This window comes from Scleropages formosus, chromosome 7 (assembly GCF_900964775.1).
Source record: "Scleropages formosus chromosome 7, fSclFor1.1, whole genome shotgun sequence".
NCBI classification, from domain to species: domain Eukaryota; kingdom Metazoa; phylum Chordata; class Actinopteri; order Osteoglossiformes; family Osteoglossidae; genus Scleropages; species Scleropages formosus.
The window spans coordinates 26,873,983-26,885,717 of NC_041812.1; the positions used below are offsets into that span (position 1 = coordinate 26,873,983).

At 44.8% G+C, this 11,735-nt stretch overlaps 1 protein-coding gene across 1 annotated transcript in view; it reads right to left on the reverse strand.

The window, feature by feature from the left end:
• LOC108926252 (potassium/sodium hyperpolarization-activated cyclic nucleotide-gated channel 3-like) overlaps nt 1-11,735 on the reverse strand; it is a 54,334-nt gene extending 42,599 nt beyond the window's left edge. Inside the window, exon 1 of the mRNA XM_029253696.1 lies at nt 11,053-11,735. Within this exon, the coding sequence (XP_029109529.1) occupies nt 11,053-11,735 (683 nt within the window). The remainder of the gene's footprint in view (nt 1-11,052) is intronic.

Below are 11,735 nucleotides of genomic sequence, written 5' to 3' on the forward strand. Positions count from 1 at the left end.
GTGAAAGCCTTTCCACTGGTGTTAGTGTCAAAAAGGTCAAGGAGTGGGGAAGTGCTTAAGGACATTGCCTTGTTGCTGGGTCAGATTGAAACAGGGACTCTTTCCTTCTATAGATGAACAAATGCAAGAGATATTGAAAAAGGAAAAGTGCAATTCACTTTGGATGAAAGCAGTTTAGGCAACAAAACATTAATAAAGTGACTAAAGCATCATCTAACAGAAGGTGAAGAGGGGGGAAAAAACAGGCAGCCAGAAAGATGAGCAGGAGGCACAGTTGCTCCACATGACAGCATGCAGACAAAGATGTATTTCGGTGCTTACCGCTCACAAAGAGGCATGTTTTTCAAAGCATGACAATCATCCCCATTAGGACACTCTGGCACTCTGCCCTCACCCTCCCAAAGATAGCGGTAAGGGACAAAAAACACTGCCAGAATTAATGCTGCTTAAAAGCAAACAGTTTATAAAAAAGCCGTACTAAGAACTGCTTTTAAGCATAACACGGGACACAAATGTGGGACGCAGTATTGTGCTTATCTTTTTTTAAAAGAGTCTATGTAGGGGCAGGTCAGGGGCTTAACTGGAACGATTTAGCATATTTATTTAATATTTATATAATATCTTAAATAAAAAACTAAATATCAGGACCATGCACTTTATTCTAAGCAAACCTATAGTGTGTTTTCTACAAATCTAGACCATTGACAACTTCGCACAAATAACTGACCTGAAAAATAAATTAAATATAAACATTGGAGAGTAACAAAAAAACAAACACCTTAATTCCACATCAAAACAAAAACGGAAATGAGGAAAATTACCCAATGACCGTGAAAGACAATTGAAACAGGGATTTCCTCGAGGTTAAGACTGGGTACGTGGGGGGGGGGGGGGAAGGTTACCCACAATCTATTTTTGTTCATTATGTGTCTCTGAATTGAGCAATTAGTCTGAAGATCCCAGACACCCCGCATGGGGTGCTTCAAATGCACTGATCTGAGGAAACGCTTCCCGTGCATCACGGCAGATGCGTGGATGCCTCTCTGCTTCCTGAATGCTGGGCTGGACCCCTGCAAGCTTGCATGGCTTGTACTGGATGATTCCTCCACTCCCTTGAATATTTAAAGGTCAAAGGTCCCCCATATGAGTGGCAAATTAATTTGAGGGGCTTAACTGTTTTAATTAGGTATGCTACATGACATAACTGTGCAAATACTGTAACAGATGCCTTTACAAGGTATAATTTGTCATCCATCCATCCATCCAACAACCAATCCATCAATTATACTCCATGACTCTACAGTACATAGAACATTTACATTACATTCATCAGACAATTTCCTCCAAAGCAACTTCCATTGAACTCTATGTAGTGTTATCAGCCAACACACCTTATTCACCGTGGTGACTTACACTGCTGGATACACTACTTACACTGGGTCACTCATCCATACATCTCTCTCTGTCACTCACACACTATGGGGGAACCTGAGCAGCATGTCTTTGAACTGTGGGAGGAAACCAGAGCACCCAGAGGAAACCCACACAGACACAGGGAGAAAACGCAAACTCCACATAGACTGAGCAGGGATCAAAACCACATCCTCTCGCACCACCCAGGCGCTGTGAGACAACAGCTCTACTCGCTGTGTCACTGTACTGCCACAAAATTGCAACAGGGACTCTTTGCTTCTAAAGATGAACAAATGCAAGAGATATTTAAAAAGGAAAAGTGCAATTCACTTTGGATGAAAGCATTTTAGGCAACAAAACATTAATAAAGTGAATACAGTAGAGGAGTCTATAAATGTTCAGCCATTGGTGCTGCTCAGTTTCACTAAACCTATACAGATCTTCCTTCATGCTTCTCCCTGTTCTGAATTGTCCATTTGGTTCCTGAGCATTTAAATAGTCATAGCATGCTGCCATGAACAAACATTTGTCAGTGGATGGTAGGGATGAGCAAATGATGAAGAAAGCCATACTTTTCCGCAACTTGTAAAGCCACAGATCCCTCTGATGTGGGAGAAGGGCCCACATGTTGCAAGGACGTTTCCATCCATTTACATCATCATGCATCACAGCTGAGATGCCCAGAATTTGCAGATTGGTACCGTGTGTCTAGTTCAGACCAAGGGACCTAGAGGACAGAGGCGGTCGGGCAAAGGACAGTCTTATCGGCATACGCTTTTGCCGGCTCACCGCTGTGGCTGCCAGTCACACTCCCTGCATGCATGAGATTGGCTCTTTTATTCAAGCCTCCCACTCAGGCTGTAGAGGGATGGTGGGGCCAGGGGAGATGGTTCTGAGAGTGGAAAGGGGGGAAGCAGAGGGATCGAGGCTGAAACAGATCGCGACTGGAAGCTGTGGCTCCGGTAATTACTGCCGCTGCCGTTGATTACAAATCAAACTGGAGATTAAAAAAAGTGCCAGAGTGTGACATGAGATTAATTAAGGTTTTTTTTTTTCGCTCTTCTTTTTTATTCACTTCATGAAAGGTTATTTTCAGTTTTACAAAGTTGTCATTTTTGCTTATAGAACCTTGCAGGCAATGACTCAAGGAAACTGCACACGTGAGACCGTGGAGTCGTTTTACATGTACAAGACAAAATTTACACAAGATTTATATTGGAGATCTAAGCCAAGGGATTTTGGTATCAGATGTCTTGAGGGAATCTTAATCTCCGTACATCATCTCATATCCTGCAGAAATGCCTATCATTAAGCATGAAGACTGGAATTTTGAATGAGGGATGTTTACTTTTTTTATTTCACTTCGGTAATGTCCTGACTGCACACACCAGATTTACCAGCTGCCTATCAAGAGCACAATAATACTGTTGTGGTGGCAGGAAAAGGAACGAATTAAAAAAAAAAAAAAGGCATTTTCTCGCAAAACGGGAAAGGAGCAGGTCAAGCTGAGGTGAATACTGAGAACGCGTGTAGAGCCCCCATCAGCCCGACAAGGCATCCTGTTGCTAAAATATAAATGTCAGGTCAATCAATACAATCTTACAGGCAGAAAGCCTGGCTTCACAGATAACCATCACGCAGCGATACGGGGACTGGGAGTTCCAATGATGCTGAAAAAACTCCAATTAAAAAAAAAAAAAAAACCTACTACTGATGCCCCATGAAGTACTTCACTATTTTTAGCAATTTACCTAACCATTGGGAGGGGGAACATTGATTCTGAAATACACAGACATGTTGGAAGCAGTCTTGTGCTTTCTGTGTTTGTGTGTCCTGGTTTCTCCCTCCCACACAAGAGCACCAAAGCCAAGCGATGTGTTTCAATCACTCTCTGATGGCTCCTGCCCTGCCTGCCCCCCCTTCCTCCCTCCATTAAATAAATTGCGGCGTAATAATCTCTTCTGATGTGTGCTCCTAATATTCTCGGATGAGCACGGCAGCCTATTTTGATTACCCCACTTTTGAGGCCCCTCCGGCATATTCGGATAATCCCATGCTTTACCTCCGCTAAATTAAAAAAAACGGGACTGAAAACTGGAAGGAAGTACATCTGAGTGCTGTGGAAAAGGAAAAAAAAAAAAAAAAAAAAAAAAAAAAGGCTTTGGCCTTTTGCACATCTTCACTTCATGACAGCCAATCTAGCGGCAGTCTAAGACAGAAGTAGAAGACAGAACGCTGCTGCACGAGTTGTGTTTCACTTGCCAAAGCGTTCCCATCTATCTCCCCTCCTCGTCTCTCTGCGTTGCCTTCCTATAGCTGCCCGGATCAGATTCAAGACCCTGGTAATGGCCTAAAAAAAAGCATAAATGGAACTGCTCCCAGATATATACACTACACCTGATCATCCCCTGCACCCCAACCTGACTGCTACACTCCTCCACCTCTGCTTGCTTGGTGGTCACACACAAAAAAGGTCCCAAAGCAAAAAGACAAAGGTTTTTGGTTCTGGCTCCGATGCGGTGGAACGACCCCCCCCTCACTCAGAACTGCTGAATCCCTGTCCATATTTAAAAAGGGTCTTAAAACTCACCTCTTCCGGACTCATTTCTCCTACGATTTCTTAAGTTGATGTAATATATAAATGTTTATACTGTATAACTGAGATCGTAACTGTTGAATAACAGATAAACTTTCACACAGCTACTCATGTAAACGTTTAAATTAAAAAAAAAAAAAAGGAATGTGGTTAGGAATTGTCGATTATTTGGACCTTTATGCAGCTACTGCTGTGATGAACATTGGTTCATAGAGTGGCAGTAACTAACTGTACTTTAGAATCACGCACCTGCATCTAAGTCTCTCTTTCTGCTGATGTAATGCACACATTGTATTTTCTATGAGATGTATGTCACTTTGGAGAAAAGCATCTGCTAAATGAATAAATGTAATAAGTGCAGTGCCACTACTGTCAATAGAAAAAGCTTGCCATGGTAAAATAGCTCATTACTTGGAAGGAAGGAAGGTGCATGAGGTTAGAAAATCGGCGATTTTCATAATTTACAACTTCCTAAATCAACTTGCCGGTGCATCACTCAGGATGCAGTTAATTCTAAAAAATATAAAATGGTATCATTCTCATTGAATTACTTTAATGAGTTGTTCTGATATGTCTGAGGAAAATGTAACAAATGAAATGCGAAATGTAGATGTGTTGGATAATGATTGTCTTTACACATAGTATTCTGTTAGTACAAATTAGTAGTTTACGAGTAAATATTTTCCTTCACCTTTTTTCCCCCCACTTTGCACTTATTTGCAAGTGTGCAATTCCACTTTGGAAAGAATCCACTTTCCTACTATCTTTTCTGCTCCTGTTACCTGAATCAAGGACCTTAAACCATGTTTAATACGAAGGTGCAGCAATAACTGATAATCAGATTTACGCAATCCATTTTTTTTTTTAATCTTTGAATGGCTTAGCACAACCTGTTTACAGATGTCCTTTTTAGGTACCATGTTGTGTAAGATTATAGCTTTGGGGAAAAGTCATATTTGGGGTCAGTATGAATGAGATTAATCATCATTCCAGGAATATGATAATGCATACATGATGATCTTCACATCTTCAAACTGTAAGGAACTGCCCTTAGAACACGGCACTTTTAATACTTTCAGCAGTTGCTGGTTATTATAAACTCTGTGTCATAAAGATAAACAAGATACCAAGGTGAACTTTTGAAATGTCACCAAGATGCTCATCTCTAAAATCAGGATGAATTTTTACAGAGGTGTCTTTATATGAATATATCTGAGCTCACACAGGATTAAGCTAAAAGATTCGTCATCAAAAGTCTTTTTGTAGCTGCTGGGAATGTTCCCTTGCAGCTCATCGAAGCTCATAAATATACTGTCTGAGGCATTGCCCTGAAAGTACTATGCTTTAAAACAGGGCTTTCCCCTGGGACTGTGACCTGCAGACATCCACGGAGGACAATCGTATCCTTCGCACTGGATATTCATTTCTTGGACGATGTGTCTAACCATCCGGCTTCACGCTCTGTTTATTTTTATTCTGAGAACCATGTGCTAGTGGAATATGTTCGAAATGGTCCTGCGTTTTTTTGTTTTTTTTTTTTATATAAGGGGAGCTCAGTCTCTTTCTGGCTCAGTGAAGAAAAGACTCAAGAATAAAGTTCAATACTGGAAGATGAAATTCCAAGTTGAAGCCGAGTGACCGAAGCCAGTAGAGAATACTAGCTGTCCTATTTTAAAAAAAAAAAAAAAAAGAAAAAAAAAAAATTACACAAAGCCACCAGGACAGCTGGTAGTGTAGTGGTTAGAGCTACTGCCTTTGTACCCAAAGGTTGCAGATTTGATCCCCCACCTCTGGCTGTAGTACCCTTGAGCCAGGTACTTACCCTAAATTGCTCCAGTGAAATTACCCAGCTGTATAAATGGGTAAATGATTGTAAGCATGTAATAATTGTGACTGTAACATTGCAAGTTGCTTTGGAGAAAAGTGTCAGCTAAATGAATAAATGTGAACTTGAGACAGGAAATGTAGGAAAATTATAAACAGCTACAGTGCTATACCAGCAGCTTTTCAAGGCATTAATTTCCCCAGTTAAATTTTGTTGTGATAAATCCTGCAGAAGCTCAGGAGATGAGTGAGCCAATGAATTAATGCAAACGTAAAATGTGACACTTTCACTTCTTTCCTCTATCTTCACTGTGAGATGAAGTACTAAACAGTACGGGAGCAAGATCACCAGCAAACCGGACAGCGTATGGTCTCACCGCATCCGGCCGCAAGCATTACCTCAACCGCTTCGATGGCGTTTGTCGTACAGAAGGTCAAAGGCCACCTCTGCTCCCTGAGAGCTTAAGCCAAATCCCATCCAAAGGTGCTTGTTTGTAAATGTGCAGAAAAGACCTGTAAGGCCTTAAATCAGGAAACAAGACTGTGGATTGGATTACAGTGGCATTGTTAAAGTTTATTTTGCTTTAGAAGACCCATCCTGCACAAACAGAAAACATTATTCAACAGCTGGCATAAACCAAGTTAATTCTATTTGCTGGTGGTTTTACCATTGGCTTCACTGTGGTTTACCTGGCACCTCTATTTCTATACCCATCCACTGAATTTCAGTTCTCATGGTTTGCCTGCACTGAACCCCACACACACACACACACACACACACACACACACACACACACACACTGCAGCCGCTTGTCCTGAGCGGGGTCACGGCAAGCCAGAGCTTAACCCAGCAACACAGGGCGTAAAGCTGGAGGGGGAGGGAGACACACCCAGGATGGGACGCCAGTCCGTCACAAGTCATTTCAAATGGGACTCGAACTCCAGACCAACCGGGGAGCAGGGCCCAGCCAAATCTGCTGCACCACCAGACCCCCAATGCACTGAACAATTCAGACCTAAACCGTAACTCTCTGTAATGATGCTGCTGCTGCTTCTATGAGAGAGCTCAAAAAAGGAGGACAGTTTTTTTTTTTTGTTTAAAATTATTAGTTCCAGAATCTAAAGGTGCCTCACAGATCCCACAAAATGGCCATGACTGCTTTGCAATTTTTAAGGTCAAAATGAATGCACAGGACCTTTAATATTTGGTTTCTTTTTATGTTTCATTAAAACTAAATTGTCCGCCTGTGGTCTGACAGTGTTTACGAAGGAAACGTATTTGGAATTTCAACTAGTGTGCGTTTCACCTGGTTTCAACTCTGTCATTTAGAGGGCTCTCCAAAGGATGCCTTCCACTTTGGCCGAAGGGGGTTTTTAGAACATTGGCACCAAAATAGAAAAATGCCTCAAGGTAATGCCAACGCTGCATATATTAATGCGTGAGAGGTCTCTGCGTGGCTCCTTGGTCACAGATTGTGTGACGACTGAAAACATAAGGCCAATTTGCTTATTCTTACTATTATTCTCTATATAACATCACTGACCAAATTGTTGCACCAAACCAAATCTTTCCCGCCACTTCCACAAGTCGACATTTTTACCAGAGCTATTCAGTTTAAGCAGCTTGCTCAAGGTTACAACACCAACTTTACTGCTCACACTTAAACTTGCAGCTTTTCTCTACAAGCACATCTCCTGCCTTTAGGCCATTTAAATTTTTTTTTTTTTTTTTTTTTTAAAAATTGAAAAAAAGTGTTTCTATAACTGCAACAGCATTAACACCCACAAAGATGACTTTCAGGTATGACCAGTGGGGTGTTCAAATACATACCTGGATTTAGAGTCATGGATGAAGATACACTGCTACTCACTGGTGTTTGCTTAAGCCCTTTAACTTGCAAATCAGCAAGGCTAAGCAAAGCACATGGTGCCCTGGGATTTGAAATATGTTCTCATTTCTAAGACCCTTTATCATAACCAGATAATCTGGAAACACTTCTGCACACTGTCGGATTCAGCAGTTTCTAACTAGGGGGTTCTTAACCTGGGGTCCACGGATAGGATTCATGGGGTCCATAAAAAGTAGTCTTGCTTTGAAAATAGTGGCTCACAAAAAAAAAAAAATGTAAAAAAAGAAAATATTACTATGCTATCTATGATATAATTCTATGTGAAGATCAAATGTTGGTGCAGTTTTTAGCTGATGCCTTGAACCATGGTGATTTAGAGCAGTAGATACACTGCACTGAACTCCATACAGTCATTCACCAGAGCAATATTACACACACAAACTGTATGTATATACAGATTAAAGGTAATTTAGCGTCACTGGTTCTCTTGAAACATGTCTATGGACTGTGGGAGACAACAAAACAAACAGGGAGAACATGCAAACTCCACATGCGGTGAGTTGGGATGAAGCCACGTCAAAGTGTACCTGCATTATTTTCATAGATTCATTTTGTCTTCACTGTTCTGCTCTTTTTCGCATTAAAGGCTGAATTAATACATAAACATGGCACCATAAGCATCTATGTCTTGTGAGAGATCAATACATATGCAACTGTTATATAATATTGTAATAGATATGAAAGAGCTGAAAGGAGCGCAGGTGGACAGCCATAAACAATTGTAGAATATATTAATGAAGATGAACTTATGATAGTGATAGATAGAAGAGACTGTGTGCATTTTATTGGGATTTGTTCATGTTTTATTATAACTGGGTGTCAATTTTGGGGCTTGGGATTACATAAAATATTTTATCATTGCAAAAAACGTCAATTTTGGTCTTACACTTATGCGAATTAACCTTACAGAGAGTTTTTCGGGGGAAAAAAAAAAAAATTACCTTCATAAGGAAGGCTGTGCTATGTGTATTTGCAGCGCAGAGTAGCTACTATCGTCATAGTTACACCTGCTGCCTTTGGACTCCAAAGACCTGGGTTTGAATCACACCTCCTGCTGTAAAACTGCTCGACCAAAAACTGCCCAGCTGTGCAATTACGTAACTCTTCGTAAGTAGCTTAACGATGGAACTTGCTTTCGAGAAAAGCGTCAGCTAAAAGAATTCAAATAAAGGCAAATATAGTACAGCTCTGTATACGTAAACATCTTCACGATCATACAGACAAGCGGGTGCTTGGCTTCCCCTCAGTCTTTGTTCTGCTGTTACCTTAGAATGTCACCTTAACAGGCCACGCGCTGTGACAATGACTAGGCACATCGAGTCCAGTGAAGCCTTCGCTAAGCCGAAACGCCTCACACTCTCATTCGAAACTGCACGACATCAACCAATACCGCCACCGCTGCAAAGGAACCGAATCGGAACGAGCCGAGCGGGAGCAACGCGTGCGCCAAAAACGGCACGGCCGATTAGACGGCGATGTATTGGGAGGTCCGGGGCACGTGTTGGCGGGAACGTCCAAAGGCACGCTCATGCGGCGGCCGCTGCAAACACCCCTCTGTTCTCGCAGCAACTACGCGCATCCCGAGGAGCTCAGAGAAAACGTCTCATCCAGCCGTTCAGACAAACAAGGGGGGGATGTGCACTTGTAGAACCTACAGCTCTCCCAACATGGGTTTGCGTGGCACGGGCTGCAAACCTAGACCCTGGGGAATACCCCCCGCGAGTTTGCCAGAGCGACGGATAAAAATGAGCCGGTTCCCCGGCGACGCAGTCCTGCTGCACTGCTCTCCTTGTTGGCTCGGGCCACTTGGCCGTTATCGCAGCTCCAGCTCTGCGTTCTGGAAGCGGGGCGTTCATACCGCCGAGCGAGATAAGGAGCCCGCCAGAGCGCAGCCATCAAACATCACTTTCGATCACGGTTCAGTCTGCGACGAGCCACAGAGAAACTCGTGGGGGGGGTGGAGAGGTGGGGCGATTTGACGGACAGAGCCCTAAGATCACAAGATTATATTGCCTGGCCTAGATGCACGTTTGCCCGGTACCAAAAACAAAAGAGGAGAACAGGAAGGACTGTTAAGAAATATTCAATAAAGGCAGAACAGCACTCCTTGACCTGTGTTTTTCTGCCTTGCAGGGGGTAGGGGGCCGACAGCGGGGCCGAGTTTACATATGTACTCGGAGTCATTCGCACGGGGCCGAGGGAATGCGGTAAGCATACTTTGGTTATTGAAAGGAGCAGAGCTCTGAACCCGGAAACCAGATGCAAACCGCACCATCGCTGGACACCGGGTTCACATGCGTCACACGGAGGTTTTCCCCACAATGCCTGAAAGGCAGGTTCGCCGTTTCAGAGCATTGTCTTTGCCCCACGTCACTTGTATAAATTCAATGTCACTCTCAAGGGCAGGGCTGTAGTTAATGACACAGAACGTGGTTTGCCCGTGAAGATCAGCCGTCGCCGTGGGCTTAGCGCGTTCGCTGAACAGCCTTACTGTCAGATAGCAGTGCTGATGTTCGAGGCTGCTTCCATATTTGCTTTTCCAATTGTCTCTCCTATTACGGCTCTTGAGCTTCGTATTATAGGGATAACACTGCACAGATTCTGTATTCCTTTCTTCTTTAACATCCTATCAAGCTTTAAGTTAAAGTATTCCAGCAAAAAAAAAAAAAAAAAACCTAGATTTAAAGGCAAGGTAAATTCAAAGTGCAGTACCGAATACACCTCCTGTGTCCTCCTGTAGGAGAAAAAGAAAGAGGAAGGGATTGATTTATATCTTCTATTACACCTGAGCCTTTCACTGGGGACATCACCTGAAGATGACTGTGTGTGTGTGTGTGTGTGTGTGTGTGTGTGCGCGAACGCTTGTGTTTAGGGGGAGGGAGGCTCTGGACAGATATTCACCAGAGACTGACCGAAAACGTGACCAGACAACGAGATAGAGGCCAGCACTGATCAGATTGTCAGGAATGGCCTTGTGGACTTTTTAAATATCTCCACAAAGTTCAGCAAGACGTTGCTGAAATGTTTGTTGGAGAAAGAAGTGGACACCGCGTCCACAGTCAGTCTGCAGTGTGTGTATCAACTCGCACATCCGATCGTTTGTGGGACTCACGAGTGTAAAGCGTGTTGAAAGTGCCCGTGTTTGTGCCCCAGCGAGCTGTGTTTCGCTGTGTAGAAAGTCGACGATGATGAGTTTGGCGGGAGGGCGGATGGACGGAGCGAGGTTCGCCTGTCCAGCCGCTCCTCGCGCCGCGCGTGGGGCCGAAGGCGGCGCCGCGCGGCGCTCCCTGACGCTCAGGTGAGACTTACCTGAAATCGCTGTACGGGTGGATGATCCAGAACCCCGCGGACTTGACCCGCTCCTGCTCCCGCTCCACCGCCTTCTCGCTGCCAAACATCCTTAAGGAGAACTTGTTGACCCCCGGCTGCAGCATGGCCCCCAGCTGCCGGTGGATGAAGCCCGCCTGGTAGAGCCGCTCGTCGTCGGACAGGATCTGGTCCACGCCGTCCAACTTGACGAAGCCCGGCGGCTGGGGGTCCCCCGGCGCGCGCTGCCCGCCGGCGCCGGCGCGAGCGCCCAGCGGCTCCGTGGGGCTCTCCTCCCCCGGCGTGACGTCCCCCTCGGCGATGAGGCGCCTCTGCTCGGCCGCGTCCGACTCGTGAAGGTGCCGGCTAGTGATGGAGGAGAGGCTGCCCCGGAACCTCCGGCAGTCCCCGTTGGAGCTCGTCTTCACGGCTCTCCCCACCTCCGTCTCCATGACCACCAGGTCCGCGCTCTTGGCGTCGCCGACGCCCGCGGAGCTGCTCGTGGTCGTGGAGGAGGGCGACGGCAGCAGCAGGGGCTTCATCCTCATACCCTTCCTCTGCGTGTCCTTGTCGCCGCCGCCGCCGTCGTCGCCCTCCCCGCCGACGGAGGCTTTGTGCCCCCCGTGCTGCTGCTGCGGCGGCAGGCTGTACAGCCTCTTGCGCATGGATGACTGCAGCCTGTCCAT